The sequence below is a fragment of the Nesoenas mayeri genome (assembly GCF_963082525.1).
Source record: "Nesoenas mayeri genome assembly, chromosome: 1".
Taxonomy (NCBI): domain Eukaryota; kingdom Metazoa; phylum Chordata; class Aves; order Columbiformes; family Columbidae; genus Nesoenas; species Nesoenas mayeri.
In genome coordinates, this window is record NC_137541.1 from 23,491,065 (window position 1) to 23,518,793 (window position 27,729).

A 27,729-nucleotide genomic window follows, 5' to 3' on the forward strand; every position below is an offset into this window, starting at 1 on the left:
GTAAACAGGTTAGAATACTGCTGTCTGAGAAAAATATAGCTTTAAGAAGTGAATAAAGTTAAAGTAAGTAAAAGTTTCAAACCAAATCTTGTAGAACCACAGAAAAATAGAGTTGAAATGACCTTTAAAAGGTATCTTATCCATCCATCTACTCTGAGACAGATCAGCTATTTAAACTTTTATACTTTATTAACCTGGTCCAAAAATATCGATTCAGCAATACAGATTTCAGGAAAATTATTCCATGCCTCTACATTAATTTTTTTTCTCAGAAAGTCTGTCCTGTTGTCTAATATGAATAATTCATTTTGGAATTTAAGCTTATTAATTCATTTATGTACCATGGATACACAGAAGCAATTATTTCTTCTTTGTTTTTGTTTTTTATACACCACATGACTCCACATGAGAAAAACATACTCTTTACTTCAGGCTAAATAACCCCAGGTCTTTCCAGCTGGTTTTGCAGATCATATTTCCTAAGCCTTTCATCATTCTTGCTGATGTCCTTCAGAACCTCTCCAACTGACCTATGTTTTTTAAGATTTTTTAAAGTTAACTAAACACATTACTTCAGTTTATCAGAGCTCTTGAGCAGAAAGGTCATCTTATGCAAATGTATCTTACATGTTATTTATGTAATTCGTTCTTTTTCAGAACAGAATGACATGGCCGACTCGCAATCAGCTTGTGATTCATGTCTTTTTTTCCTAAGAACTGCCACTTAGCCCATTGTTTACCCTCATGTATTTATGCAGTTGACCAATTTTGCTTAAGTGCAGTATCCTTTGCTTCTCCCTGTTGACTGCATCTTTTTTTTTTTTTTTCAATTTGACAAAATGCTTTTGTAGTACAACAAAGAATCAACATCCTCAGTATATGATACTATTTAAGAGTCTTCAGACACCATGCTTCCCAGGTGTGCTGTATTTTACAGACCATAGCAACAACTCCATTGCCAAGGCTGTAAGAGCACATAATTCTGAAGGTCCTGAATATCTGTTCTGACACTTTTATGGAAATTGAGCTCAAGCAGTACCTCTCAAGAGCTCAGTAGTCTGTTAAATAAGGTCTTATCACAACTGAAAAATCCTTATTTCTGCAAAATTCCACACGGCTTTAAGCCCTATTGAAGTCCACAAGAACATAAGACATCAGGTCCCACACAGGTGCACTCAGAAAAAAATGGTCACTAACGGATGAAATCACAAGCACTTTTGAGTTAAGCAAACTCTAGAAGTAATGATGAGTGCAAAATCATCGCTAAACTGTTACATTAGATGCTATTGCACAGGTCAGAAGCTTTTCTTTTCCTTCCCCCTTATTCAGTTGCTGAGACATACTTTTTCATTTCAGTTATGGTCAAGAAACAAATGGCGTATTTTGGCTCCGTTTGAATATTTTCATTTTCATATGAAGATGTTTATGCTTACCATGTTCTGGAAAAAGCTGTTTCTGTTTTCCTGTAACACAGAAGCTTCAAAAACCAATCATCTAGCCTAAGAAAATAAGCAGATGAAAACATTTTAAAGACAAACATCTTCAAAGTTATAAAAGTTTTAAAATAAGGTTGTCTGTCATTCATGGTAGGACAACTTCTTTTCAGTTTTTTCACAGAACACTGAAGCTAAAGAGGTTAAGAGCACTGGATGCCTGATGCTTTAGCTTCAGGGTACCCAAAACCACTTAAGGCCCTTTGAGTGAAAACCTGAATTAAGGACATATTTGAAAATATTCAGCATATCTCAGAACAGGAGGTAAACATGACTAGCGATAAAATTCTATTTAAGCCTCAGGTCTTTTCCCTCCTTTATTTACTTAGTTTTGATTTTCATTTTATTTTCTATTTTACTTTTATCTTACTGAAAGTCAAAAGAAATATATAACTAAAAAAATACACTGATGCAAAGCCAAAGTGAGAATTAAACATAAAAAAGCAAGGAAAAAAAAACCCAACACACATACAAACCAAACAAACCAAATGGGGATATAGATAGATAGATAGATATACAAAGAATAACCCCACTACAGTCCATGAAGATAGAATTATCAGAATTAAGCCCTAAGAGCTAAAGATTTTTCAAGAAAATAAAATGCTTTTTTAGGTATCTGGTATATACTAAAACATGTATTTTCTTAAATTCCAATAATTCCAATTAATTTCATGTATTGAAGTTTTCTCCAGGCTGGAGAATGGAACTATGTCTAGAAAACTGGCACCGTTATCATACTAGTGAAAGCTCAGGAACTGAATAGGAATAGGCTTCCCAGTAACACCTCTGCCCAAGTCTCCTGTTGCTTCCTGATATAATTTTTTGTCTCAAAGTATGTATCAATTAACTGCAGTTCTAATTGTCTCAGTGTATTTTGACTGTAAAACTGGTTTTTTACAGGGTGCAGACTGGTTTTTTTTGTCTGCCATTGCATTGTTAAACACAAAAGGATTCCAGTTCATGATGGCATCTACAGATTTCCACAGGGAGGACAATGATGCCTGTGATAATAAACATAGTTAGACTTTCATTCCTGAAACTGAAGAAATTGAATTTTCCAAGTAAACTGGTTCATAAAGAATTCTATTTTTAAAAAATGGGAAAAAAACCAAAACAATCAAACCCTCATGCTTTAGTATATATCATAGAAAAGCAATTGCTCCACTTAATGAAAACAACAGAGCAAGAAATACTTTACTGTTTTACAAATAATACTGAAATAGCTCTTATAGAAATAGTTCTATTTGTCTGTGCTCACACAACAGCATCCTTTAATAAGCTCTTTTAATGACTTTCTTGAAAATATATGCCTAGGTTCCTGTCCACTGTTGTCTACAACAGAAGCACACTTCCCAAAATTCACATGCATTGAATGGACATACAAACAAATGTTCCAACAGTTAGTACAAGCACTTAAAAGATTCATCATCTCAGGGATACAATTTTATTTTTAATTACCTTGTACCTATGAATGTTGTACTTTTCTCGCAGAAATGTCTTAAGATATCTCTGGTTTCATTCCTCTATTTGCAACAAAAGATACAGTGCTTCTGAAGTGCTAGGGTTTCTTTTCATTATTTGACTCCCAGGATACGTGTCACACTAACACATCAAACTCTTTGGGAAATTATACAAATTATGTTTATTTTTGCAGTAACCTTCTTAGCCAGTATAAACTTATAAGCATCACTGAAGGAAGCACAAACTGCTATATCTAGTCAGACATCTGAGGTTTTAGAATAAAGAACAATATTTCAACATTCCTAGAGGTGGGGAATATTTCATTTAAAATATAGGACAAATACAATGCAAAGACATAATAAACATCCATTATTGTTCATTTCTATAGAAAGCTTTTGGATAGTTGCCTCATTAGAAAACAAAATCCTATTGCTAAGCAAATTAGCTAAGAACACAACCACAGAGCACACATACTTAGTGAGTGTATTAAATTTAGAAAAGAAAAATGTGTCATTTAAAAAAAAGAAGCAGACTTAACACTGGCAAACAAAAATGTAATCTGCAGTATCTGTAATGATTTGATGAATAAGAAATCCTTGAAACCAATGAAATTACTAACATTGACTTCAAACAGCTTTGGCTCAGGTTCCAAAATTTAAGCCAACTGTAATAACTCTTTATATTCTATTAACATCCATCTTACTAATGCTCAGAACCACAGTAAGTTTTCAAGTAGCCATTAAGCACAAGAACTATTCCTTTGTGAGAGTCTCCATGTATAATTTACTGACTTATTTTACAAGAATACTTGGAGGTATTCAGACATATTTCTGAGTTGCTGAATCACTGAATTGGCAAGAGCAGAGATGCCTCCAGAATCACAACAGTTGAGACTTTTTTCACACCATTGCCTACATTCAGTCTCTTGCTTTCTCTAGATCCTCTCCCATTTCTTTTGCTTATCTCCTAAATATAGGAGAAAATTGTCTCCTGCCCAGAATGATCCTGTCTTCACTCACCACTCCATCAGTGAGTTCTTCAGAGTTGGCTTCCTCTGATCAGGGAGCCAGTCATGCATCTGCTCTGTGAGTGAGCTACTGAAATGCCAGCAATAGCCTGTGGAAGTGTTCTGCTACATCTATAACCTATACCTATGGTACAGCCTATAACCTATACAATTTGGTCTAATAAAGGGTTTATCCTCCTCTGCAAATCTTGCTTCTAAATTACCATAATGTACCCACTAAAAACCCATTCAATGTGTGTTCTATTTAATCTACATTCACATAAGCTGTATATATATGTGAGCTTCAATTACACAGAACACTAATATAGTACAAATAATGAAGAATTACTCATTTTACTACTCCATATATACTTATTTCAAAAGATAGAGATATCAAAAATTCATGGATCTGACAGTCCTTCACAGAAAAAAAAATCATCTAAGCACAGCACTTTGTAGTAAGCAGCACGCTATAATCATATATTTTCTTATTGATTCATTGCACAATAACTACATTTATAAAGATGCAAGTAGTCAGTATGCATTCTTGGAAACCATCTAGAAATTATTAAACATTTATACTGTCATCATGTCAGTAATTTTAATAAATCTGGACTTTTACCTTCTATTAGCTTCTATTTACAAGCAACACATCATTTCAGATGTACTGCAAAGGTTCTCTGTCTCATAACTGACTGAATTTGGCCTGTATGTGTAAAAGTCTACCAAAAAATAAAGTGCTGTCACAAAAGCAAAGTTGAAGGAACAGAAAGGGGCTGCCTTCTAGCTGTGAAGGTATTTGGAAATAGTTTTACAATAGCTCTCAAATGAGATGAAAGCTGATCCTTTTTGAGAGCTGCACTATTTAGAATCTGAGCATATCTATCCTTCAGATTTCATATTGTAGAAGCAGCCCATGAAGTACCTCATGCTGAACTTGGAAAACATTATACCAGGACAGCTGCTAATGGAGATGGCCCGTATTCCTACAGGCCAATTCTCTTGCTCTTGTTTACTAAGATATCCAAGGAAAGCGAGATCCAACATCTAGACTTTTCAATGTTGCTAATGGACTTGACTGTCATTGGTATGTGTGCTTTTCAAAGTATATTTGAAAATCTTGCCCAGTATTTTCAAATAGCTCAAAAAAACTTGGGAAAAAAAAAAGAAAGAAAGAAAAAAAAGAGCTTGATGCTAGTTTCCCAAACCCTTATTAGCGTCCTGCCTCACGAAGAGGCAGTCTTCAGGAGCTTCTGAGAGCAGGTGTTGATTTAATGCATAAGGCTTTTATTTCTGAAAGCTTTGATGCAATGTCTTATGTTACAGATATTTTCAACACACAGCGGGGAACTTTTGGTCTTGCTGAAGTGATTGGAAAGTTTTCATTTGTCTCAGTGGGGTGAAAATTTCAGTTGTATTTGGGGATTTCAATAAATCCTAAACCATTCAGGTGCACGGGCATCAGTTACCTGTGGACTCTCTTTGCAACTTCCCCATTTCAAAACACATGTTCAAGAAAAAAGGCCACCATGTTGCTGGGGTTGTGTTTTTTGTTCGTTTGTTGTTGTTGTTTTTCCTCTGCAGAGGACATACAGCACATACTTAATGAAACATTAAAAATCACCTTCTGATGTAATGTAATTCAATATATTGTTCATCTAAGTTCTCCTATTGACTGTAATATTCTGCTGGCAGAAACTGGATAATTTCTTGAAGAAAAATGAATAAGTGAAGATGAAGATGACTATAATTTAAAAAACAGTATTAGAAATTCAAGAAAACCAGATTTCAGTCTAAATTTATGATAGACCTAACAGCTGTTCTGCTGACACATAAAGCTGGGATCTATCTTTTTTATAAAAATTCTGCTTATATACAGCTTCTCCTTCATTTTTTCCCTTTGATTGTATACAGAACAGCACATACAAAACTCAAAGTCCTCTAGGTTTGAGGTGACTTTATAAAATAATTCTATAGTAAATTGAGAAAAGGTAGCTGGGAACAGAAGCAGCAGACTATGAGAGAAGTACGATGAGAAGATCAAGTAACCATTTCAAGTACTCAGGAGTGCAACTTGCTGTTTCTAAATGATTTTAATTACATTCATCTACAATGTGTAAGTTTTCCATGATTTCACTTCACCATAATTAAAATTGCTAAGCAGATCTTATACAGACATGAAAAAGAGACACAGAACAGAAAATAGAAGCACATCAGCAGGTTAAAGCAGAATTCTCTCACTTTTAACTCTTCTGAATTTTCCAGAGTTTTTTTGACTCAATGATAAGGGACTTTGAAAATATTTAATTCCTGATTGTGTCTTTCACTGCTTTATCAACTATTTTTGCTGATAAATTTTTGTGATTAAAACTGTTGTTTTCAAAATGTGGATTTAAAAACATGAGGTCATAAGAGAGGACAGACAATATTCCACCAGAAATGCTCACTTGACAGAACTTAATAGTCTAAAAATAAGGTTGATTTCTCCAGAACTTTTGATGGAAACAAGGAATGTGGTGAAGTGACACTGATCTTCTCAGCCTATTCGCTCTGTTGTAGTTGGCTCTTCAGATGGTCAGATTAGTCTTCCAGGTAATCAGGCATGCTTAAATTCCCAGTTCCACCTTAGCTCTGTCAGTTATTTTTATCAAGGTTGTATGGCAAGGTCTTCATAATATAGCCAAATAATATAACCGAGCATGCTACATTAATGTTCAATAGAAGGTATAGGTTTAAAATGTATTGAAAACAGTCAACGAAAAGAAACCTTTTCCAGAAAAGGCTGTCAACAATGAAAATGAGTACAAAACATGTCAGTGAACCCCTCCCAGAGGCTTCCTGAACACGGATGGGTTTGAGTTCCAACTTTTGAATCGAATTTGGATTCACACTGGAGCTAGAACACTTCAGAGATTTAACTAAAACAGTTACAAAATAGGGGGGCAGTTGTGAGGGAAAAGATTTAAAGGTAAAAAAAAAAAAAAAAGGCAGGAGAAAATGATTTCCAGTGGGACTTTTTTCAAGTCACTAAGTGATGAGAAACAAGAAAAGGAAAGCTGTCCCAGATATCCAGGACTGCAGAGATAAGAGAGAGCAAGCACACAGGCTGGCAGAAGACAGATCTCGGAGGGACTGGAGAAAGCGAGCTCAAGTCTCTAAAGGAAAAAGCCTTGCTGTTGCAATGTTGAGCCATGTATGCCGTAGTTTTGTATTGTTAAGCAATGCAAATGAGACCTTGGCATGTGTCAACTTGCAGCAAACATCAGCAAGCCCGAGGGACCCTGTGTCTCTGACAATGACGAATTCAGCTTTTCAAAGCTTGGCCTGATGCCTCCTGCCATTTAAACACCACCAGCAGCAAGCCGCGGGCTTTTTACCCGTTATTTAACCCTCTGAAGATGACAGCTTTTAAGTGCGTTTGAACCGGGTAACGACATCCACGTTTTACCGGCCACCAAATTTCGGTCCGGTCCCTGCGTGTACTGGACAGCCCCGTCTATGAGGGCTGGGAGCCGGCGCTGCCTCGGGCCTCCCCCGACCCGCCGGCAGCCCGAGCAGCGCTGAGGACAGGTCGGGAGGAGGCGGCCCTCGGGGCCGGGCCAGCCCCATGGGGCGGGCCTGCACCGCCATGGCCGCGGGTGGCGGCCGCGGGACACTTTGCATCCCCCACTTTTCCCGCTGCGCCACCAGCTGCCCCGCCTCTCCCCGCCCCTGCCCGCGCAGCCGGTGCGGGCACTGGGTACCGCCCCCACCGGCCGGAAGGGCGGGCGGTGCGGCTGGCGCGCATGCGCGGCCCGCCCGGGCGTGCTCGGTGGGTGGCAGGCGCGTGGTGCGGGCGGAAGCGGGGCTGGCGGTTTCCTCAGCGCGCGCTCCCCGCCCCGCGCTCGGACACAGGTACAGGGGCCCGCGGGCCGCACCCGCCCCGCCGGCGGGGTGTGGTGCCGCAGGGGGCGTGGCGGGGGGCGCTGTCCCCTCCGTAGGGCTGCAGGTAGCTGGGCGGCTGTCTCGGCTGTGGAAGAGGGGTCTCTTGGCTTCAGGGCCGCCGGCGCTGCGGGCGGGCAGAGCCCCTGCCCTCGGTTGTGGGGCTCTGGCGCTTTGCCAGGCCTGGCTTTGCTCTGCCAGACCTGCAGTTACCCTGCGCCGGCCTTCCCTTCCTGAGCCAACCGCCTGAGTCCCTGCTCTGACAAACACAGCGCTTTGCGGATTAGTTCTGTTTTTTTTTCTTCATAGGCACTAAGTGTACTGAAAATCAGATTTTGTTGTTAGTATGCCTGTGCTCATACATCTAAGCTCTTGGTTTTAAAGATCCCACCTTCTTGCAGTTGCTGAATTGACTCTGAAGTGATTACAGTTCACATCCTGAAAGAATCTGCTTTCTAGCCCTGTCTTCCTCAGATCTCTTTGTTGTGCAGTGGGTTTCTGCAGCTGAGGTACTACAGTTGGGATAATTGACAGTGTAAGAATTCATTTTCCTCGGGTAGCATTTCATTGTGGCCTCTTTTGCACAATATCAGATTAGTACATTTTAATCTGAAATTAATAAAGGAGGTGGGGTTTTGTTAAGAATTTCAGTTGTATTATTGTGAATATAAGTACCAGCTGTGTTAAGAGTAAGAATGGTCTAGGACATATTTCCAGAGCATAAAGTGCCTGAAGATCTGTAACAGCAGCAAGCTGAAGTCTTGCAACTAAGGGAATAAGACGTGTCACATGGCTTTCTGTTTTAGTTAGCTGACATGGTGTTTTCTCCTGAGAATTCTCAAGGAAACTGCAAGTTACAAGATTAGATTGTTACAAAAATTCCAGACAACAGATGCTGTTCTTCATGAACGGTCTTGATTTCATTAAAACTGGTGTATGATGAAAGATTTCTCTTGTGACTGATTGCAGGGTGAGTTAATAGTAGTTCTGTACAATATGTTGTGTTCCATGGCGTTCGTGTTCATTTTTATGAGAAACAATATAACAAGTGTATGGCTATGTCTGCGTATGTCTGCACATTTAAAGTGAGGTATTACCTATTTAATAATTATTTTGGCTTTTCACAATTAGCCCAAATATTGTGCTGACTAGTATTTGTGTTTACAAGGGCTTCAGAAATCTTCCATTTTGACTGACCGCATCAATAAGATGGTGATACTCTTGACTCTTCCTTCATTCTTCATGAAACTTTGTTGGGGTTTCCTCCAGAGGCCCACACTGTCATGTATTTTATTCTCTAATCTGGAGAATGAGTTTGTGTCTCTCTGTGAGTAGCATCTGCTTTGATAGATAAGGAATATCCTCATACCTCTGTTTCAGCTTCCTTTTGCCAAAATGACATTAATCCTCTTTAAGTCATTTTCATGAATCACCAAAGTATTTCTTGGTTGTAGAGAAGGGAGTAATCTTTCCAAATTACTTCTTGCATCTTGTGGCTGTTTGTTGGTGGTGGGCTTTTTCTGTTTGTTTGTTTTGTTTTTGCTTATTTTCTGCTCCAAAGCTGATATCTCATTAGTTCTTGAAGAAAAGAGGCTGTAGAGGAAAAGTCCATTTGTTGTAGTGACAGCTAGAGTCAGGACCCAGTATCTTTGGCTTAAGCAAAGGCTCAAATGTTGGGTGGATCTGAGTAATTCAGGCAAAGAAGTGTAATTATTTGCTACTTTGTGCACTGGATTGGTGTACTATGGTGATAAACCGTAACAGAAGAACAGATCCAACTTCAGTTGCTCCTCCATGAAGTTAATTCTGGAGTCAAGATGGAGAATATTAATATACTAGGATGTTATCTGGGGCTTTGGACAATTATAAGACATATTGGTACCTTTAGTTTTACATTTGAAGTGTTTGAGAACCCTTTTGTATACAAAGCTTGCTACCTACTGCTTTTTGTACTTAAATCTTTTAGAAACTGTTTACTGCCTTACTATGTTAATTGCTGTACAAAATTTGGCTGTTTCATGTTCCTTAGAGAAGCATGGAGGAAAGGGAGAAACAGTGATGAATTGTCTTGATAAGAACAAATTTGCCTTTCCTATGTGGCTTATTTTTCTTTTGTTCTTGTCTTTCAGTTGTGTTGTGCTGATGTTCATGTCAGTAGTTCTGTATTGTTTGTGGCTGTGTGGTGTTAACTTCATTTGCAACTGCAGCTTGTGGTTTCTTAATGATTTTCAGTGTGCACTGAGAGGTGGTATAACTAATCTGAGAGTTTAAATTCTGGTGTTTTTGCAAACATAATTTAAGAGTTAAAAAAAAATATATATAATGAAAGTTTAAAAAGCCTAGAGAAAAAAGACATGAGGCTTTCACAAAAATGCTTAAATAGTCAGATTTTTTACTACCACCCTATTTTGGAGTGCAAAGCTCAAAAATTACAGTCTTTAAATCGCTTGTAGAGCCACTGTCTGATTCTCTCTCTTCATAAGCATTTAGATATATATGTTGTCTTAAACACTGAAGTTACCAGGCTCTCAGAGCTTGTACCTGGGATGTGCTACACCTAAAAGGAAATGCTAATTATTTTGCTTTCTGTGTGAACTGAAGACTGTGAGCCTGAAAGCTGCTCTTGTTTCTTGTGCATGCACTCCAGACCATACCTAGCTGCCTCCTTCAGGTCTGTGGATATTTGAACTGTCAAGCTGCAAGGGAGAAGGAGGAGGTGAAGTCCTTCAGATATGTTATAGGAATTTTTCTCTTGCTTCTGGACTTAGAGGAATTCTGTGACTGCAGTATTTTTACGGAATATGTCCTCATTCCAGAAGAAAAAAAACTGTAAAATGACTGCTTATTTCTGTTGAAGGTTAACCCTTGCTCTAGGCCATTTCTACTAGGCAATTGTTTTCTGGTGTACTGTGGCTTAAGATGGCTTTTATGCTTTTGGAATACACGTTAATATTCTGTACGCAATTAAGGCAGAACTAGTGGATTGTAGTAGATTGTTTCACTGTCAGAAACTTAAAGTGTAGAAAATCAAGGATAGGGTAGAGCAGCACGTGAAAGTTCAGCCCACAGTCATCCTCGGTGTTATGTTTCACTTCCTTAAGCAAGTGATATATGTCTCTTCCAGGGTATTACTTTTGGGTTCTTATGCAGTGCTTATCCTTTATTATAATTCTTTGCTTGTCGAAATTAATTTGGTCACTCCCTTTCCATATTTTTGTCATTTTCAGCTATTGGAAAACAAATGATAGTTTGTAGTTCACTGCTTTCTTTACTCTACCGTGTGTGTGTTGTGCATCCCTCCTGTTGCAAGAGTGTCTCATGATGCTCTCTGCATTTCTTGCAGCCTCTTTGTTTTTGTTTGTTTGTTTTTTTTAATCACCCATCCTTATGAATAACTCTATTTACCCCACTTACAGATTTCTTGAGCAGCAGACTCAAGTTGGAATGATTCTTGTTATTGTTATGCAGTCAGCCCTTTGAGAATAACAGAGGTACTTGACAGACTTACTTTCACTTAGTTGCTATTCAGGAGAGCTGTGAGCACCAGGCACTAAAGACATCCTCATGTAGATTTGTGAAGCTAGTGCTTTAGCAGTTTGGTTTTGAAAATTTACTTTCATAGCTCTTAGAGCTAGATACAATTTTAGTTGCAGAGAACAAGAGTCTGGGATCTTCAGTGCTTAGCATTTAAAATACAGGACCTTAGTTTTATATGTACAGAAATTTAAGATGTGAAAAAAAAAAAAAAGTTTTCTGTTTGAAAGCTATTTATATAAATGTCCTAAATTGTAGGAGTATACAGTAAGTAAATAGAATCATAGAGTGGCTTGTGTTGGAAGAGACCTGAAAGATTATCTGGATCCAACTCCCCTGCCATGGTCAGGCACACCTCCTACTAGACTAGGCTGCTCAAAGCCCCATCCAGCCTGGCCTTGAACACTTCCAGGGATGGGGAGATCCACAGCTTCTCTGGGCAGCCTGTTCCAGTGCCTCACCACCCTCATGGGGAAGAATTTCTTCCTTATACCTAATCTAAATCTTCCCTCTTTCAGTTTACAGCCATTACCCTTTGTTCTGTCACTACATGCCTGTGTAAAAAGTCCCTCTCCAGCTTTCTTGCAGGTCCCCTTTAGGTACTGGACGGCTGCTGTGAGGTCTTCCTGGAGCCTTCTCTTCTCCAGGCTGAACAACCCCACCTGTCTCAGGCTGTCTTCACAGGAGAGGTGCTCCAGCCCTCTGATCATCTTTGTGTCCCTTCTCTGGACTTGCTCAGGCAAGTCCATGTCCTTCTTATGTTGAGGGCCCCAGAGCTGGATGCAGTACTCCAGGTGAGGTCTTGTGAGAGTGGAGCAGAGGGGGACAATCACCTCCCTCGACCTGCTAGTCATGCTTTTGATGCAGCCCAGGATATGATTGCCTTTCTGGGCTGCACGCACACATTACCAGTTCAAGTTGAGCTTCTCATTAACCAACACCCCCCAGTCCTTCTCCTCAGCACTGCTCTCAGTCTCTTTTCCACCCAGCGTGTATTCCTGCTAGGGATTGCCCTGACCCACATGCCGGACTTTGCACTTAATAAATGATATGGGCAGGTCCCACTGTATGAGCTTATGTATGGCTGCTTTTTAGAAATTTTCCTTTGTAGCCTTGAAGGCACATGTAGAATATTTGTCCCATTGAAATAAATGGCAAGGGCTCTTTTTAAATCAAAGCAAGGGAACTGCGGATTTGAGGGTAGTCATCAGAGAGAGATAGAATTATAGAGTCATTTTGGTTGGAAAAAACCTTTAAGATTGTTGAGTCCAACCGCTACCCTATAACACTGCCAAGACCACCTCTGAGCCATGTTCCTTAAGAACTTCATTTGCATGTCTTCATGTCTTAAATACCTCCAGGCATAGTGACTCAAGCACTTCCCTGGGCTGTGTGTTCCAATGCCTGACAACCCTTTCCATGAAGAAATTTTTTGTAATATCCAATATAGGATGAGTTATTAAACCTCAGTACCGTTCTTTGTTTTGCTTTAACATTGATATTTGAATTGTAACAAAATGTGTCTTGTTAGATATCTTTGCGGGGGAAGTGGAGGTGGAACCAGGAAAATCTATTTAATTGCTCAAGTACCATAGCAGGATGAAATATATTTAGGAAAAAAAAAAGTGTTAATCCATTTTGTTGTACATCTCCCTAGGTCATTATAGCATTGCTGGATGGAGATCAATATTGCTGATTAAATTTGAAGCTAAGTGTTTCAGGGTGGAATAGATCAGCTTCTCAGACTACTGGAATACAGTGTGAAGTAGATACTTTCAACTGCGAGCTTCATAAGACTTCTGGTTGCTCTTTTCACCAGAGGCTTGAAATCACAGTAAGCTAATGACAATGCTATCCTGGTTCATGTTTGAAAACATGCAGATAAAGGCATAATTTTTAGCACCATTTAGTGGTATTTTACAGAAATTGTAACTCCTAATAGTTCACTAGTTAAAGCAGTGTAAAAATTCAAACTTGTCTGTTGTTGTACCTCCCAGCTCCGTGCTGTGGTGGGTTGATCTTGGCTGACCCCCAGATACCCCACTAAGCTCCTCATTCCTCCTCCTTAGTGGGACAGGGAGGGAAAATAAAATGAAAAGCTCATGAGTTGAGATAAGAGCAGGGAGATCACTTATCAGTTACCATCATGGGCAAAAGACACTCAGACTTGGGGAAATTAATTTAATTTATGGGTGTTCAAAACAGACTAGAATAATGAGAAATAAGAACAAATCTAAAAGCACTTTCCCCCCACCACTCCCATCTTCTGAGCTCATCTTCACTCCCAGCTTCTCTACCTTTTCCCCTAAGCAGCACAGGAGAACAGAGAGTGGAGGTTCTGGTCATTTCATCACACTTCATCTCTGCCACTTCTTCCTGCTCATCTCGCGCTCCAGTATGGGGCCTCACTCATGAGAGATGGTCCTTCGTAAACTTCTCTGAAGTGGGTCCTTCCCAGAGGCTGCAGTTCTTCATGAACTGCTCCAGCATGGGTCCCTTCCACAGTGTGTCACTGTATCCTATTGAATATGTTTTAGAGATATGTGCTGGATCTGTCTGGGATGGAGTTAACTGTCTTCATAGTAGCATGCAGTAGTCTTTTAGGTTTGTGACTAAACCAGTGTTGATAACACACCGTATTTCAGCTGTGGCTGACCAGTGCTTGCACAGCACCAAGGATTTATCTCGCTCTGCTTCCCCCAGTGAATAGGCTGAAGTTGGACAAGGAGTTTGGAGGTGACACAGCTGGGACAGCTGACATTAATTGGCCAAAAGGACTTTCTATACCATATAGAGTCATGCAGAATAATAAAAGATTAGTTTTTTCTTTTGTATTCCAGGGCAGCCGTTGGTCAGAGGCTGTCAGGGCACAGGTCTGCTTGTTGGAGGTGTTGAGTGGTTGCCATTGCATCACTTGTTTAGTGTTTTCTCAGGGGTGTGGGTTTTTTTTCCTTCTTTTTCACTTACTAAACTGTCCTTACCTTGACCCATGAGTTTTTTCACCCTTAGTATTCCTATTGTCTCCCCTGACCCACTGCAGGGAGATGAGTTAGCGGCTCTGTGGGTGCCTGTGGGCTAGGCAATCTGCCACAATAGCACAATCAGAAGGTAGATCTCGTGTCCAGTGCTTCCTACAGCTCAGCAGGACTGAAAAAAGTGTCATGCATGTTGACCCTTGATTAATGTTGTTGTGGCATGTTCCTCTCTTTCCCCATCTTCCCCTACCCTCCACACCCTGCCTAAAAAAAAAAAAAAAGCACCAGCACAGAAACCAAAATGGGTCAACACCATTAGTGGTGAGGTTTGTGGATGTGTCTGTCTAGCTCTTTGCCCATTGGGTATTATGAAGGAAAAGTGTGTTGAGATTCCAATTAGAGATCTGTGAACCCTAGTAAGAATTTAGTATCTAGTGTTTCATGTCAAGTAACTGTCATTTGGTAATACTTCAGTTTTACCCCAGTAAAAGAGTGAGATTTTGTTGCCATTTTATTATGTGCTGAAGCTCCCCACCTTGCTGTCCATTCCAGGTAGCTGATCATTGTTTGTGTCTTCCGGGTTCCTTTCAGAGCAGTAAAATTCACTATGAGGCAAAAGACTCAAAAGCTTAAGTAATTAGGCTTAAATTTGTTGCTTGCTTGTTTGGGGTGTAAGCTAACGTCCTGCTTTGCAGTTTGGACAGGTTAACACTGTACACAAATAATTACTGAGGTGAAGAGTGATAATTTGTGACTGTAACTAATTCTTGTCCATTACCTTTCCCTATATAAATTATTTCTGCTTGTATCCCAGGTAATAAGCTTTTCGAGGAGTCTCTTTGTAGTAGTCAAGTTCTTAAAATTATTTATCAGTATTTTATAAGCTATGTCTATTGTTCAAAATGTGTGCGTTTTGAGTAACGGTGCCTCCTGGAGCTTCTGTGTCTTCTGAAGATTTTAAGGCCACCTTATTTCATGCACACTGGGGAGGAACTTACAGAGAAACAGGTTGCTTGTTGACTTGTGTTGTAAAGTAGGGGAATATATATTTTAAGCAGGGCAGATATATGGCAGTGGAGCCTTGCTACTCTCCTCTTACCGACTCCTGAGAGCTTGGCACTGCTTAATATTTTGGAGTAGATGAGGACTGGTTTTCAAAGTCTAAGCTACAATTTAAAATAAGATGCTCAAGTTAAGCACACATGTTTTTTTGGTTTGAGATATGGTATTTATCAGACTCACTAGAATGTATTTTGCTTTTAAATGCATACTTTATTGTCTAGATACAGTACTTGAGAAACCAGAGGTTCTTTTGCTATTACTGCTTTTTCAACTCTTAGATGTTAGGGAAAAAACCTGATTTTGCCAGTGAAAGGATAATTCTTCTAAGAACTGCAGGTTTAAAATTAATGTATATTATGGCCAACATTTCAATTGCTTCTCTATATGACAAAGTAAGAGCTGCAGTCTGGGACAAGCAACGAGAGAGAAGTATGCAAATTGGAAGCTAAGAGAAAAATATACTCATTTTGCTTATAGTCATCCTAGCTGAGATGCTCTTGAACGGAAGTATTTTATTCTATAGAATCTCATTAGCGAATGTGAATACTTGATGTTATCTGTTAGTCAAGAATAACAGAGGTGGGGAGTTTCCTGGAAAATGGGGAAGGAGAAAGGATGGAATCATTCAGAACTAGAGAAATAGTCATGAGCAGTAAGTGAAGTCTGATATTTTTGGATACTGGAGTGACAGTAAGGTGGGATTTTGATTTATCTGAATAACCTGGTATTTTTTTTTTAAAGAATGTCTGTAATATTGCTGAGTGTCTGCACTTATATGCATTGACTTACCTTTGTAACTTATGATCCAGTGGTCTTTCCATTTGGCAATGGCTTTCCATTTCCATTTAATTGTAAGTGAATATTTTATTAGAATTCAGTCTGTCTAGCACTAGAAAAGCACTTCTGAAGTGAAATGAAAGCATATTTTAAGTTTTATTTATTAGAATACCAAGTCTTTGTGTGCATCCTAAAGTATAGGAAAAAAAATGTATTTTTGTACTTCACTGTCATATAAGGATTGCTAAAACTCTGAGATTAGAACTGTGTCTATAGTACTGCCAGCTGGGGTTTTAGAAAATAGAAAGCATTCTTTCCATAGTTTATTAAAACATACTGAAAACAGAAGATTGATAATTCTGTGAATTTTCTGTAGATACCCACTTCAAGTGAAAATTGTACAGAAAAAAAAATGGATTCCCCAAGAAGAATGACGTTACCATGTAATGAGAAAATACAGCAATAACTACTTATGACTGGATCACTTTCTTGTATTTCTCATGTGTGTAACTTCACCATAATAGACTACTCTTCCTCTCCCCATTCTCATTGTTATAACAATGATATCACCAAGAATTTATTTCATTGACTTTAGCACAGTGAGAACAAACAATAGGCAATGCAGACATACATTACTTAGGTTTTTTTTCCAGTGCATTCAGTTTTTAGCATTTTTAGATGACCATCTCATTTTCTTTATTATTTTTTCTATACTTCATACATAGATCACTTTTTTTAATCTATATATAAGCATTTTTTGTTCATTTTCAGTTAAAATGACTGATGAGGCAAATCCCTCTGAAAACTTTTAGTCTTCCGTAATTACATGTTCGTACTATTAAATAGATACATTAATATTTCCATTATTTCCCATCTGAGTAAACTGCAAATTCTAGTAACTTTTAATTTGAACAAGATTAGTTGCTTCAGGAGTCTGCTTATCTTTTTTTGTTTGTTTGGTTTTTTTGTTTGTTTTTTTTTTATATAAAGCAGCCATGCCTGTTCAATTGCTGAAGATCATTAAAGGAAAATCTGAGACTCCACTGCCAAGCCATTTGCAGGAGGAGGATTTGAAAGATTTGCAAGAAGGTCTTGATCATACCAACAAATATGTTCAGGTAACTTACTAATAAAATAATTTTGGCTTACTTTGAAATACCTTCTGATATATTTGTATGGGACCTCCATATTCCGGCTCAGTTGATGACTTGCTGCAGCTGTGGGTCTCTGAGTATATCTGTTGCATATCTTCAAGTGAGGCAAAATTATGACCCTGTTGAGCTTTGTGACATTGTTGCTATTGACTGCATTGATTGACAATTCTGCCCCTTTCTCTTACGTTGTCAGACTTAAGTTTTGTAAGAGGCTTCATTTTCTTAAACTCTGGGCCTAGTAGGAACATGTTAATATGCAGAAGGTTATGCTGAAAATAGAGGGATTGGGGAGGTTTAGTGGTATTTTAAAAATGGTAATAAACATCACCATCCCGATTAAGATCAGTTTTCAGAGTAATGACTTCTAAATGAGGTTTTTTTTGTAGGAAGCAATGTAATATTCAGTTTTATTAAAAGAGGACTCTGTAGCAACTACCAGCATCAGGATACAATTAGTTTTTTTTATCATTATCAAGTGTGCATTTATATTTTACAATAGTTTCAAATATATTTCAAACTGGAAGTCTGAATGCTAGTGTACTAGTGAAATGCAGAAGTGTTTTTTCATCCCTAGAACAAGTATACTCTGTAAAATGCAATGCCAATTCTTGAAGGTTGTGTGTAAACAGTAAGTCCTTTTAATCATCCTGATGCTTAAGTGGTAGGAAATCAACATCATCCTAGGCTTACCTTCACCCTATTACAAAAAAAAAAAATAATGGGGAGGGCAGGAAAAAAAAAGCAACTAATTCTGTAGAAAACCTTAGGTGGCTTGAATCCTTAAAAAATTGCACAAATATTTTAAAAATATGAGCTGAACTGGTCTAATAATTTTCTGTATCCAAAAAGCATGTTTGCTTCTCCAGTTGTATGTTCCTAGTACGAGATCTAATGCTTATCTGACCCTGTGATGAGTCCATTCATGAGAAATAGACTGGCAGAATACTGTGCATATTGATGGACAGGGGGTAGTTTTCTGCTGCTCTTGCTCTCTGGATTGGTTCATAATGGTATCAGAGAGATACCAGAAGTAGCTCAATTAGATAAACCAAAGGAGCAAAACTGCCCTTTTTGGAAGCAGTCCGCAGTAGAGTGAAATAGGAGGTGATTTGATTGAGAATGATCCAGTGTCCCTTAGGTCTCGTAAAGGGACAAATGGAAACATCAATAACCAATGCTGCTGGTAAGCAGGGTTTTTATTCCTCAGGGTGTAGTTTTCTGTCCCCATACACCTGCAGGGCATACAGGCATTCCTGCTTTTAAAAACCTTGTCTGCAAGCCCCTCTGACACTGAAGGATAGCAATTCTAGTTCACAAAGGAAGTATTGAAACAGTCAAAGACTGATTATCAATTAGAAAATGGTTTTTGCCAAAATAAATGTTTCCATTAGGAAAGCAGAACAATTATTACCAGGCTATCGTTTAAAGCATACATTCAGTGTGATAGCTGGTTGCTGAAAGTGCGTAGAATCCCCTTCTCAGGCTTCTGCCTTATGTTAAGAAAACTTAATGCTGCTACTGACAGGGATCAGTAGGTGACTAAAACAGCTTGGCATGAAAACAGTGCAACTGAAGAGCTGATAAAGCTGATGCTAATGCACCATTAAATAAGTAGGAAAATGCAGTTCTGCAGGCTGAGCTTGAAGTGAACCTTAGAATGCACTGATGTTAGGTTATCTTAGTGGTGGCACAGCACACTGTCACTCTAGACCTGCCAAAATAGGGACCAGGTCCTGCTTTGAAGAAAGAGGAAGGGAAAAGGATGATTTTTATGAAGTGTGTTCTGGGAAGAAACAAAACAAAAAAAACAACATTCAGGATGCTTCTGTCTAGCTTGTGTGCCTCAGTCTTTTCATTCTTCTGAAACTTTTTTACTTTATGGCATACTTTTGAATAATACAAGTGTTACTTTAAATTTGTGGGAACATAGCACAAGGAATATTCATAAATCTTCAGTTGTGATGTCCTCTAACTGAACCTGCTGCCTTCTCCCATTAATTCATCATCCTCTGGATTTTACTGTGACAAAGCAGAACCAAAAATGAAAATCAGCTGCCAAATCAGCTGCTGGACCAGATTGAGGAATGAGGCTGCAGCAAGGAAGGAGATGCATTCACTCGAGCAATTGCATGTAGTTTGATAGTGAGTCTAGTGGCATATGGAATGGGAAAGACTTTGGAAGAAGTTGGTCTGTGGCTTAATAAACAGTGCAGATTTGTGGGAGAAGAGTGGATTTGAGCAAGTTTTGGTAGGGTAGGTTTGGAGCCCAAGTTTCAGGCATGCTGAGGAAGTGCCACTATTTCTGCTGAGGAAGAGAGCTACGCTATAGGTATTTGGGATACAAAGGGAAGTGGTGGGGGCAGACTAATGTAGCAAAGAATGTGATCCCAGAATTTGAAAATGCATTGGAAAATACCAGGGTTTAAAAGGAAAAATAAAAAGTAAAACTGGTCAGAAAGCAGTTTATCTCATAACTGTATTCTGCTTTTAAAGAGCATACTGGTGCAGATTGAGATTTCTTTAGTAAGAAAAAAAAATACGTAAATCCAGACTATTCCAGAGGTTACTCTGTTTCATTGCAAAAACTTTCTTACAAGAAAAATTGTGTAGTTTATTTCTCTGTGAGTACTGTTCAAGACAAAAAATCTCAGCAAGAACAATTATATATAATATTTGGAATTTTAAACAAAGTTGTAATTTTGAAAACAAGTGACAGACCTTTCTGTAAGTATTCATAGGCAAATCTCAGAACATTATTCTGCAGATGGTGATTGTTAAAATAAGTATTTGATAGTTAAGTCTCCTTATAAAACTCATTAGTCTTCCCTGTGAAAAGTAGGAACTTACCTGTTAAAAACATTTCATCATAGATTTTTGACCTTCATTGTCTCAAAAGCAATAAAGCAACATGGTACATATTAAATCGAATTCAACATGGATGGGTTTTTAGTGTAATAAAATTAAAATATACTTTGGATTGGAAGAGGATGATTTGTGAAGCCTTAGTATTTCTTTATAAAACAGATAGTAAAACAAATTGTTGAATTTGATTTGGATTCCTCCTCAGTTAACATGTTATAGGTCTAATTTTACTCTGTAAAGTCTCTACAGTAAGAATTCACTGCTATGTATTTTATCCTAATTTGGTTTAAGAGGCGCTATACTAACATTTAAGTCAAGCTTCCCACTGTATCACTCTACCTTTTTAGCTGCCTTTTAGGTTTTGTGCTAAAACTCTAGCTGTTATTGTTACTAGTAAAAGGTGCTTCCATAGCTACTATTTTGTAGTAACTAAATTGTTTAGACTAAGCCTATCATCTAGGCAGTAGCATCTAAGTAGTATTGACCTGTAATATTTCCTTTGTTACTTGCTAAGAACATTGCTCTTCACTGCTGTCTTTTGCAGTTTGTTTTTAGTTTTGTTTTTTTAAAAATTCAGATGGTAATTTGCACTTATCACTTAAATTCTACCTTTTGTAGCTTATAGATGTTTCAGCTGTTTTCAGTGTTACACAAACTTAGAGGTGTACAGTCTTAGTTCACTTTTTTTTTTTTACTTTTTAGGGAATAGTTATTCTTTCCTACCCACTAACGAAACTTGGAGATGGGACAGACTTTTTCAAGGTTGTTCTTCAAGGTATTACATTTAAGTATACATATTAAATTTATTTTCTTGAACTTCTTGACACTTTTTTTAACTTCCTGTTTTTACATCACTAGTACCTACTTTTTTTTTCAGTGTTCAGTGAAATGTTATATTTAAAATACTCTTTAAAGTGTTCTCTACAGAAATAGATTGTTTTAAGCCTATACCAGGTAAGTTAATGGAAACAATACAGTCTTTATATTTCAGTAGACTTCTTGTTGCAGAATCCATAAAAGACTGTCCTGGAAGGGCATTAGCTATATGCACAGCTATTAATAGTGTGTTTTTAACCTGCTTATCATAAATAAGTACTATAGAAAAATACACACTTAATAGTTACCATATAATACAGATAGTATGTACTATGTAATTGCACATTTAATAGAGCTCAGTAGGTTGATTGGCAGAAAAATATTTGTATTTCATTCTGTTGTAATCTAACCAGTCAAACGGGATTTCTGCTGATTACTCAGGTATTCAAGTATTAGTAGACCCATTAGCATATTGAAAGACTTAAGTTGTTCATCATGTAATAAATAAATGACACTAAAAAATAATACGTCCTTTTTAAGTCCAAAGCTCATCACCAACCCCAGCCAGGAAGGAGGAGATGTCCTTAGTCAGGGGTTTATGTTGGATTCAAGAAACTTTCCATTTCTTTCCATTTCCTTCTCAGCTCCTTCCTTACACTGGCTGGAGAATCACTTGCTCCCTCTGAGCCTACAAATTCTGTAACTGTGACCAAAGAGCAGGTTGGGGGGTGCAGGTCCTACCTGGTCATAGCGCTTGTGATGGTCCCAGCAGATGGGACCTGAATCAATGTCCCTGCTGGCTTCAGGGTTCCCAAAGAGGGGCGCAAAGCTTCCTTGAGTCTTTCTAATTTCATATGGCTGTTCAGGAGGATTGAGAGTTTCTGCACATTATCCACAGCCTCAAAAAACAACTATGTGCATCTAAGTCATTACCATTGTTTCTGAAACAGTAACAGGTAGAAAAATATTTTAAAATAACAACATAATTTCTGCTTCAGTCCTCCTTGAAGGCTGTTTATGGATATGTCTACATCCTGGAGTAACTCCAGTTTATATAGTTCTACCAAATGATCTGCGCTAGTGTAAAAAATCAAATGTGATTGGATAATATTTCCTCTTTAATACTATACACTGGATTGTCCAAGTGGAATTTCTTGTCATTCCTGTTTAATGTACACTGATATACAATGTGTGCACATTGTAAATGGTCCATTTTTGAAGAGTATTCTTGATATATGTATAGCCACCACACAAAAAGCAGTTGAATAAGTATTTGAAAGGATTTTCTGTTTGTAGATTAATTAGAATGAAAAGTATTATACTCTGTAGGTTAATTTATTTTGGAAATCTCATTGCTGTTTTGTGTTGGGGAAGATATGGTAAATAGAATTGCTTCTGCTTTTTTATCTAGATTTGCACAACTTGTCACGGATCAACAGCATCAATATTTTAATATATGGGAAAATGGCAGAGGACTGTGCAAAAGTTATACACAATGGGGTAAGATATATATATATATATATATTTCTTATTTTATTCCACAGGTGTATGTTGACTTCATATACTATCTTTGTATAACTAACATCACCAAAATTAGAAATAGCCTATTCTGTCCAATTCTATAAATATGAACTAGAAAAAAACTAGAAAAGGAAAGTATTTCCTTTTAACAGCAATATTGAAATAAAGCAATTCTTGTTGTCAATGCTGTTTACCTAGCAAGTAAAGGATCATGAATATGGATGATAAGAACATAAATGGATGACTTCTTAATTTGAATTTCTATTGTCATTTGATAAGATAGATTTTAGAATTAAATTGATTTAAAAGACAGTTACACTAAAAGCTTTAAAAAAAAATTCAAACAACGCACACTTTCCTTTATTAGTTGAGTGCTGGCATCTTTCTTTGTTTTGATTAGCTCTGGGATAAAAGACATTGGCGAGTCAGCCTGTGTGTTTGTGAGACAGTGTTGCAACTAAAGAAGGAAAAAAAGCTGAAAACAATTATCTCAACTTAATACTGTTTATTGGTTTGCCCATCACTTTGCTAACATTGCAATATAAAACAGATATCAAATTAAAATTAGCGTATAATACATTATGAAGTCATTTTAGGGCTTTTTCATTTGTGATTTAAATTCACACTAAATCATAGAGTGGTTTGGGTTGGAAGGGACTTTTCAAAGCATTTTATTAGATTGCAGTCCTTTCTTAGGTGTTTTTTGGAGGTCACATTAAGCATTGCATATTACATGAGTAATAACCAGTCATTTAATATTATTCACAAAAAAAGTTTCCATTTATTGTCGACCTGTGTAAAGGTTTGAGTCTGTCTAATTCTAAAGTTCGTTCTGACACTGGAGGACGAGACAAGTCAAGTCAGCTGTACAGAGCTCCAGTCCTGACTCAGCAACCAAGTTCCAGAATCTTGTGTAGCCTGCAATATAATAAAATGCTGAAAAGGGAATAAAGTATAGCAGGGCATAGCTTTTTAGATTGTTTTCACCGTTGAAGGAACACTGTGAATGAGCATCGGCAACAGCAAAAGAGAAGACTCATGCTAACACCTAGTTTCTGCAGAGTAGCTGAGTTTTCTGAAGCTTGTATTTGTGTGTGTTTGTATCTGGAAAGAATGAAATAACTTTAATGTATGTTAGCAGGGTGGTATGTTCCAAGTACAAGGAATATTGAGTTGTCCAATTGTTTTGACCCATTTTAACTTACTTACTTAGAGTATGGCTTACATTTAAGTGACTTACCTATTATCTTTTATTCAAAATATGCATTGTATTCCCATTTGTGATGCTACCTGAAAATCACTGTGCCCTAAGTAGTTTCATTGTTATTGAACTGTCTGATCAAACTCATGTTTTCTGCAGTAGTTTTTTTTTCTGGCAAAACTTTTAATAACTAAATATCTCTCTGTCACTTAAGCTAGCAGCCTTTCTTGCACAAGCCACTAAGGTTTTGGATCAGAAATAATTTAGAATACTATTGTCTGATTGCTGAAATAGCAAAAAGGAGCTATCATAGTGCAATGTTTGGCTTAAACTGTCAACTTCAATCAGAAAACTCTTTTATTTGTTATAATCAAATAAACACATGAACAAAAGTCATTCGGTAAAAGCTTATGGAAGTGCTTTTGGTAGAAGGTCAAATAGAAATAGGGTTCCAAGTCTAACATGTCTATTAGAATGGATCACAGAGGTACAGCCCTGCTATACAGTCCTGGTGTCAAAGGAGCTGACTGTAAAGGAGCTTTACATTGTATCATAGTTCCCATCATTATCTCTATATCCTAAATTTATTTTCTATCTTCTCCTGGTGGTTTGGTTTTGTTTTGGTTTGGTTTTTTTTGGTAAAGTTGCTACTAAAAAGAAGAGCTACTGCAGGGGGACATGAATAATTTACCCCCTAAATCATCCTTTTCTTCACTTCGTAGTGTCTGAGGAACTTTGTTCCAAAGTGAAAGTGCAGCTGCAAATACAATTGTTTCCTGTGCCATAATCTCAGGGATGACACCAGAGAAGTTTGTAATGTCTCTTACTACCAGAAACCTAGCTTTTGTTATGGTAGCTTCAAGAGGGAAAATGTTATCAGAATTTGAAAATTTGAAAAAATATTCTTGCTGGCATTGGTTAGAAATATGAATTCTGCAGGTAGAAGAGCTTAATAGAGAAACACAGTGTTCAGAATTTGTTCTGAATTTCTGTTTCTTGAACGTCTTGACACTTTAGGGTAAAAGGTCATGTCAGATACTCTTAAAATAGAGTACGTGATTCAGTCCTGTGTAATCATGTGTTTATCACCCTGTCCCCACAGGACACCTTTGTAGTTGCAGGATTTAAGTTGGCAAAATCGCCTACAGCAAAAGAAGATGGTAGACATAGTTGCCACCTGGAGGTGTCTGAAGAAGCTGGATCAGCCATTTATGTGCGTGGGTACTTAATTTTCTTTTAATTTTTTTTTCCCCAAACACCAACATTAACACCTTTTTTTTACAGTAGAAAACACAATAAAATCCATTAGAATCTGAGGTACTACAAGTTATGTTAGTTGGCCTGTCTATCAGGAAACAATCAGAACACATTTGTGTGTGTGTGCATACAATTCTATAATACCCTCATTCATGCAAGACCCAAATGTTCCATATAATTGTTGTCTGGCAATAATTTTAAATTTAAGAAAACATGCCTTTTTATTTCAGAAAGCTATTTTCTTCCAGAATTGACTTCTGTAGATAATTATAGCTTGGCATTCAGAGCAATGAAAAACAATCTGAATTAAAATTATAATACAGACTATTTCATGACTTCATCTGTTGATAACAATGAAATATAGGTAGAAAAAGCATGTTTCATCGAAGACAATAGATAGCAAAACTATGCCCTCAATCTGAGTGAATGTGTCTAAACTAAATGTACCGAAATTTTAGGCACTGCATGAGGCACGCTGTTGAGTTTTGACAGGACCTCGTGATATGTACTCAAATCCCAAGGAAGATATGCAGCTCACTGAACATGTAGGTTGTACTGAGGAGATGTCTGTCCCATCATTGACCACAGAATGGAGCTTGTGGCACTTAATTTCCCGACACACTCATTGAATGCTTAAAACTAATATAAATGATCTGAATTTTTTGTGTGCTTGAATTCCTCATTTATACTGTTCCCCTGACTATTTAAAATAAATAAATAAATTTAAGTAAAACTAGCTTTAGGAATGCAGTTGAGGGTAGAGAGCAAAACAAGACCCCTCACAGGAGTCTGCAGGCGATGCACAGCTGTGACATGGGACTGTGTGTCTGTCAGACAGGCTGAGCTGTCACATCAGGATAGCAGCTGAGCCCCATGTTTCTCTTGATAGGGTGGGTATGTGCTGGTGCTATGTCAAGTCACCACAATTAGTTCTACAAAAGACCTTACACTGAAGAGAAGTCTGGCGTATAAGCATGGCTCTCGAAGCATAGGAACTGCCTTTAAACTGAAATTATCCCATTCTGGTGAATTTTCCTGGACTTTTTTTTTTTCCCCAGGGAGAATAACGAGTCACTGAGGGTAGACCTGCTCTAAGCAGGTCATATACAAAACCTAAGTCCATTTAAGTTCTCTGTTCAACAAGTCGCTATTAGAAAATACAGTTTTAAATTTATGGCCTACAACTTTCAAATGCTGATGCTACTAATGTGACCTGACTCATCCAGCCAAGTGTATTTCTACTTTACAAAATGCATGTGTTATTTAAAGTAGCTTTTGTCTGAGTATAATTAGAGTTAATATATTATTTTCTTTTTTCTGTGGAATAAAAGTTTACTAGTTTCAGAGGTAATTCACATAGCGAAAGTGCCGATAATGCTGTTTTGTATTTGCTTACAATGTTATATTTGCTTCAGTGTTATCGAATCTTGTTATATTTGCAATGCCTTCAATTTTTTAATCAGTTTCCTTTGGTTTTTGTTTGTTTGTCTTTCTTTGGGTTTTTTGTTTGGTTGTTTTTGTGTTGTGGTGGGTTTTTTTTGTTTTTCCTCTTCAGATTTATACTACACCAAAAAAACATGCTGCTTCAGAAACTGCATCAGCGGTGAGTTTATATTTGGAATGTTTTTAAACCATGTGAGACTAACTGCATAGAAATAAGAATGTGTGGAGTTCTTTTTCTTTCCTGCTTATATTAGTTCCGTACTCTCATCCTAGCAGCCATTTGTTTAGCTTTTTCTTTTTCAAATAATATGCCTAGAAAACAGAATAAAAAATGACAATGCAGTACTTTTTCTATACTTGCAGTACAGTTCCCATCTTGATCTCAAAATAAGCTGCATGGTGGCTTGGGGAATATGAACTGTAAAGGTAATTTCCATTCTAAAGATAATAGGCTTCTGCTTTAACAAAAATGGAAATACAAATCCTCCTTTGATTTAAAATCAGACTTCATGTACTAGTCTTATCATTTGTTTGATTATATATGCCTAAATTAAAATTCTACAGGAAATACTATATTAAAGGCATATTGGTGTATGGAAATTTATTTTCATATTGGTGTATGAAAATTTATTGTTTATCATAAGGTTAAAGATTTAGTATTGAAGATGATACAGCTTAACTTTGTGTTAATTTTATGACGATTTTCATTTTTTGTATTCTTTAAAAGAGACTAATCAGCATATAATGTAACCTTAAGATGAGAGGAGAATAGTCCTAACATAGAAGATAGTCTTTCATTTATTTAATCCACCAACAAGTGTGCTACTTTAATAGGAGGACTTTCACAATGGCTGTGAGAAGTAAACCCCCGCCCAAGGCACTGATTCTGTGCAGTGACACTGCCAATAAGAATTACAAAATTATTTATGGATGTGCTTTAAAAAGCCCTTTGGATGGACGTGTTAAAATCAACTAGTAAAAAATTACATTCCATCGTTCTTTATTATAATGATTTTTATTCACCCGTTTCTTGTACTGAAACTTCCTTGAACTGACTAGTTAGTTCATTGTAAGGAAGATGTCTTCACAAAAAGAATGGAAATAAGTCATGTGCTTTATTGCCTGTGAATATATGTATATATATTTAACTTTATAGAGTCTAAAGTGACTAGGATAAAAAGAAATAGATAATCTATATATTTAAGACGAAATAAAGCATATCTGCGGTTGGATGGTGTTAAAAAGA

The 27,729-nt window shown here is 37.4% G+C and overlaps 1 protein-coding gene across 1 annotated transcript in view; it reads left to right on the forward strand.

Moving 5' to 3' along the window:
- Window positions 1-7,785: 7,785 nt before the first annotated feature.
- The window catches only part of POT1 (protection of telomeres 1), a gene marked incomplete at its 3' end in the record, with an annotated part of 63,691 nt that continues 43,747 nt past the window's right edge, over window positions 7,786-27,729 (forward strand). Inside the window, exons 1-6 of the mRNA XM_080358844.1 lie at window positions 7,786-7,854; window positions 17,220-17,347; window positions 20,948-21,020; window positions 22,473-22,561; window positions 24,886-24,996; window positions 26,596-26,643. Of these exons, the coding sequence (XP_080214970.1) occupies window positions 17,225-17,347; window positions 20,948-21,020; window positions 22,473-22,561; window positions 24,886-24,996; window positions 26,596-26,643 (444 nt within the window). The 5' untranslated portion in view covers window positions 7,786-7,854; window positions 17,220-17,224. The remainder of the gene's footprint in view (window positions 7,855-17,219; window positions 17,348-20,947; window positions 21,021-22,472; window positions 22,562-24,885; window positions 24,997-26,595; window positions 26,644-27,729) is intronic.